The following is a 6000-nucleotide window of genomic DNA, read 5'->3' on the forward strand; positions in this document are numbered from 1 at the left end:
GAGAAAGGGGAAGTAGGAAAGAACAAAAGGGAAGACTGTGGGCTGGGGGATGGGTTCTTGGTTACGATAGAGAAAGAATGAACCTTTGAGCAAATGTGTGTGATATTAGGACAAATAAAGAGGCTAAAGCTAGTCTGGAAGAAACTTAGATGACAACAGCAGTATTGTAACCTAGTCTGCTGTCAAAAAAAAAACAGGAACAACCAGTTAAGTGAGATCATTGATCCTGTGTTGAGTTCAGGTGACTGCAAGGCACACAATTGAAAAATGAGTAACACCCGTGTGAGTTTCAGTGAAATAAAATAGGAGACCGAGGACACAGAGATCAGAAGTGTGATTGAGAATTAAAATGATAGGTAGTCTGAAACCTAGGATGGTGCTTACAGAATAGAGCCATTCAGCTAAGTGATCACTTAATCTGCATCAGCGGCAAAGATGACAGGGTACTAGAATGAAAGAAATGAAAATAATACTCTTTTTCATCTGAAAGGAGTGTTTGGAGTCTTGGATGGTGGGGTGAAATTAAAGAACGGGTATAGTATATCCTGCATTTGGTCAAGTAGGAAGAGGAGCAATGTTTGGCCTGCATAAGAAGAATCCAGTGTGCAGTGCAGATAACGTTGTAAAATATCGGGTGCAAAGCGTGTTTGTTGATGGCATTGTGTTGAAGGGTGGCTTAAATCCCAACATGTCATGTGATGGGTATGGGGACTGATAATGAGGACAAGTGGGACACCATCATAATTAAAGGAAGGGAAAGGGGTGATATCAACATTGCATGAGCCCAGTCAACAATGCTGGAAGGGAACATTCTATTCAGAAAAGAAAAAGTTTAAAAAAAAGATTAGCTTTGTAAAGATTAGCTTTACTTGTCTCATACTGTATCCATCGAACCATACAGCAAATTGAGTTGTTTGCATTAAATCAAATCAACAAGGATTGTGCTGAGCAAGTGTCGCCACGTTTCTGGCACCAACTTAGTACGCACACAATTCACTTACGCTAATCTTTGGAATAGGGGAGGAAACTGGAGCTCCTGGAGGAAACTCACACTGTCAGGGGGAGATTGTACAAACTTCATACAGACCGTGGCAGGAATCACATCACAACCTTACAGCCTGTGCTGTAAAGTGATGGCTTTTTAGAGCAGCTTGTGGTTGAGCCAACTAGTGGAAAGAGAATTCTGGATTGGGTATTGTGTAATGAACCAGATTTGATTATATGATTAGGGAGCCTAAGGCAAAGGAACACTTGGGAGACTGATCATAATATGATAGAATTCAACCTGCAGTTTGAGAGAGAGAGAAAATAAAGTCAGATATGTCAGTATTACAGTGGAGTAAAGGCAATTACAGACGCATGAGAGAGGAGCTAGCCAAAGTTAGTGGGAAGTTAGAGGATTGGAAAATTTTTAAAAACCAACAGATAACAATTAAAAAAACTATAAAGAGAGAAAAGATGAAATCTGAAGGTAAGCTAATCAAAAATATCAAAGGAGATGTCAAAAGCTTTTTTTTATGAAGAGTAAAAGAGAGGAGAGATTGGATTTTGGACCACTGGAAAATGTGTGACCAGGGACAAAGGAATGGCTTTGACAAAGTAAATAGTTTCTTGTATTTACTGTAGAAAACATGGTGACCAACTTGCAGACAGCTAAATTATTCCACAACAATAGATTCAAGCTCAGTAATCTGTTCTAATGTTGCAAAACACAGTACATGTAGTCACACACAGCACATAGAGTTACAATCCAGCACATACAGTCACAAGATAATATTAGCACATGTCCCTGAGTGGCATGGCCTGCAGATTAACAGTTTAACATAAAGTGTAAGATGCATGTTTCAGTAAGGCGTTACTGGCACTATTATAATAAAATAAGCAATTGTATAAATATGTGAAATTGTCATGACTGAACTTGGTATAAAATCATTGAGTTCAAACTAAATAGAATCATCATTAATATGTAATATGACTGGCTGCTGTTGTCAGTGGAATCATACCCCCACTGGTGCAGCAACAGACTTGAGATACAGCATTGGTGTTTCACCTAATGTACAAATGTGAGCACTTAGTGTCTGCTATCCCTTTCACTTCCACTGTTATTGTGAGTCGTGTTGGAGAGCACAAATTTCACCAAAGAATCAAACCTAGGTGCCATTTCTTTAACAAGATAATTGAGCTGATGAAGCATTATTCTTGTGTATTAAGGTTGTAGGTAACACTACATCTGGAGCATACAGTTACAACACACAACAGAGTGTGGCCTTCGCATATGTGCCCGTGGAACTCAGCAAAATAGGGCAACAGCTGGAGGTGGAGCTGCTAGATAAAAAGTACAGTGCGGCCGTCGTCCAAGAACCATTGGTATTGACGGAACCATCTAGGGCTCGAATGAAGAAGAAGGAGTGAATTTTCAAATGTTTGATGGAAAGTATTCTTATTAAAAAGAAAGTAATCCTGAAAACTGGATCAAAGAATTATGTCAATGCTGTAAGATAATATTGAAACAAAGTAACTCTTAAGCTCTTTAAATGTGAAATGTAAGTACAGAGTTGGGAATTTGTAAGTAATTTTAATTAGTTACTTTTGCAATCTCCCTCTGTTTAACTAATAGGGACATCTATTTTACAAATACAATGAAAGTGTTGGGTTATATTTTAACAAACAGTATATTGTGGGAACCATATTTATTGAGCCATGCTTAAACTTGGACCAAACCTCCAATTACCATGGATTGTGTATGTGTGTTTGTGTATACCCCAGCAAAATGCCTTGCAGAAAACATCATGTAGTTTCACTGATGTTCTATAATGCAGTGTTAATCTTTCCCATTATATGCACAATAAGGAAATATTCCCTCAGTGTCAACAAAACACTCTGCAGCCCTGGTCTCATTGTCATCCAATCGAACCCAGATCCATCACTCTTGTTAGCAGCTTGTTCCACACTCTCAACACCCTGAGTGAAGAAATTCCTCTTGAATAGCTCACCTTTCACCCTTAACCTATGACCTGTAGTCTCAGTCTCACCCATTCTCAGTGGGAAAAGCCTGTAGTTAATAATTTACTAATTATAAATAAGTAATAAAGACTAAATAATTACCCTCAATCAATTACTTGTGCACAAAGAAATAAACAGCTGATGCCGAATCTGACTTTAACTTTGTAGATGCTGGTGGATGTCACATTTCAGAGCATGAATCTGATGCTTATGGAAACGTTCAGTTCTATAACCACAACCACAGGCTCTTAGAAGTAAAAGTAAAAACTTTTTTTAAGTGAGTGAATTTATTTCAAAGTTCAAGTTCATTTAAATCAAATATTCACAACATTAACTTATTCAGCAGCTGTCTGGAATAAATTTCAAATAACACTCTTACTCGGTGGTCTTCAATCTTGCAGTTTCTGTCCAGTTATTGGATGAGTGAGAGCCAAGGGAGTGCCAAGAATGGATATATTAAAGAGAAACCAATTTAAATTACACTAACGGCATTATTGAACGGAAATGTATTTCTGCAAAATAAATTATTGTGCTTTCTAAATCCATTCCACAATAAATAACAAGAATATATTTTTAATTAATTTGTCAATAAATGACAATGAAAACGAGTAATTTGAAAGCTTGCTTTAAGCAGGAACTTGTCTAATCTAACCTGCAGTGAAATGGGAGGCACTGACTGGATTATTGGAAGTTGTCTAGCATCTTCTGATAGAAAGTTAAAAGGGACTGTGGTAAATGACTTACAAGGTTAACTACAGGTATGCTTCTCAACTGCAAAACATATAAAAGTTAGAGAACTTGAAGAATGATAGGGACAACTTTATGTGTTCTTTTAATCAACTTGTAACTTTGGCACTATATATAATTTTCTCACTTGAGAATTGTTAACAAGTTGTAACACTTTTTTTGAAACTGGCTATACTACTGTGAATAATATGATTACAAAAAATAGTACAGAAAATAATGGAGGTAAGAAATCTTTATTTGTAATTCAAAGTATGAAATGTGAACTATGTATCGTTAGATGGAATGTTATTGGCTGTAAACTGTTGTATGTATACAGTTTGATTATGAAAATCACTATCTACTCTGCAAATAAAATTCAGGAAAGCCCTTTGATGGTTTTCTGTTTCATTAAAATAAATAAGATTCTTGTTGTGTTGAATTTATACTTGTCTTTTGTTTCCAGAATTCGCACGCAGAAAACATTTAGACAAAAGGTAGTTGGATGAGATGAAATCTTTCTTCGATAATTGATCTGTCCTTGCTTGTCCCTGTTCCTTCACACCCAAAAATAATGCTTATTTGAGAAGTTACCAAGTTATTTTACCTCTGATTTAATTTCTTCTTCACTCATGCCTGCTCTCCTTGGCTGATCCATAACCTCGCAGATAACCTGTAACTTTAGAGGAGGCATGGAACTGCACAGGTTGCCTAATCTTTCTAATTAAATACAATCTTATAATAATATAAACCAGTCTATATTCCACACAATTTAAGCTCATTTAGTTGTCCCAGTAAAGGGAACAGCACTGTAGCTCCAATACTATAGCTCACTTCTTTCCAGCCTAGCTCTTCTCTGGTAGGTTGTGATTATGGGATCATCTGACAACTTCAATGCGGTTTGTGACTGACATCGAAGCATGGTTGCAATTTTTAGCACTGAATTTTTTTCCAGTACCTTGATTGTTGAAGAAAATTGCTTAAAAGAAGGTAGAATGGTAGAATATTAAACAATACTAAATCAAGACTTTTCCAAAATTCCCAGTTAAATTTCATGCATGTTCCTGCTCTGAAGAAAACAATATGTCTTCCATTTTCCTGCAGCATGAATCTACCCTAATGCTATCTGAGCCCCAACCCTGATCTTGGGACTTTCTCTCGATGTTCTCTCCCCTTATGGACCTATCAAGTATATCTCATTCATGGGATTCTGCCCTGGTTCCTCAACCCCACACCTCCTAACTTGTTCAGAACGCTCTTCCCCTCCTCAGCCTCCATCCTGGTGTAAGTGAATTCTTCTGATACTTTCCCTACTTATGGAAAATGCAGTTATTATTCTACACTAACATCCATCCTTGGTAACTGTCTCCCATCTTTCAAACTCACGTTCCTCTACTGTCATTACATGTAATTTTACCGACCATTTTTGTTGCAATTTGGTGATCGAACCTCTCCAATGAGATCTATTATTGTTGCTGATGAACTGGGCTCTGAAAACACAGACTCACTCCTCAATCACACGTTATTTACCAGTGGAGAAGGAGAACAGCCCGGCCACTGTCACCCCACTGTCCTGAGGTTCGAACAAAGAAATGCTATTTTAATATTGAATTGATTAGTTGAAAATAGTTACTGACCAGTTGGTAACCTTATGTATACTTAAATCCCTTCTTTGTATGATCAAGCAACCAATCACACTACAGTAATACAGATATTAATAGCCAGTAGTTTGTCCATGTTAAAGGGCAATAGTACTAAATAACTAGTAAAGTAATTGACCTTTAATAAATGTCACTGTCATAAATATCCTTATCCTGTTTCCTTATGCCAAATGGCTCTGAAGCCCCTGCTGTGCAAAGAGAAGCAATGTTCTTCAAAGACCTTTCTTGCCTGGGCTGACTGTATTCTATTCTTCCCTGGACCTTATCTTAACCCTTGTCACAACTTCCACACTAAGTTTCCATCACAGTGCATAACAGAAGATAATCTAATATTAAAGTGATTTTTTTTGTGACAAGCAACGAGGTGGAAGGGTTGTGGCCCAAAATGCCGACTGTTTATTCTTTTCCATAGATGCTGCCTGACCTGCTGTGTTCCTCCAGCATTTTGTGAGTGTTACTTACATTTGCAATATCTTTTGTGCTTATGGTGGATTTTTTCCTCTTTATTTCAACCAGAGTCCAACTTTCCTCACGGATTGGATCTTCCAAGAGCAGGGCCTGAAGCTAATGGAGATCTGATTGAGGAACTATGGTCATTCTATCCAAAGGGAGA

The 6000-nt window shown here is 37.4% G+C and overlaps 1 protein-coding gene across 1 annotated transcript in view; it reads left to right on the top strand.

The window, feature by feature from the left end:
• Nucleotides 1-4152, top strand: part of dmgdh (dimethylglycine dehydrogenase) — a 124980-nt gene extending 120828 nt beyond the window's left edge. Inside the window, exon 16 of the mRNA XM_072257839.1 lies at nucleotides 2212-4152. Within this exon, the coding sequence (XP_072113940.1) occupies nucleotides 2212-2412 (201 nt within the window). The 3' untranslated portion in view covers nucleotides 2413-4152. The remainder of the gene's footprint in view (nucleotides 1-2211) is intronic.
• The last annotated feature ends 1848 nt before the right edge of the window (nucleotides 4153-6000 follow it).

Source organism: Mobula birostris, chromosome 5, assembly GCF_030028105.1.
Source record: "Mobula birostris isolate sMobBir1 chromosome 5, sMobBir1.hap1, whole genome shotgun sequence".
Classification (NCBI taxonomy): Eukaryota; Metazoa; Chordata; class Chondrichthyes; order Myliobatiformes; family Myliobatidae; genus Mobula; species Mobula birostris.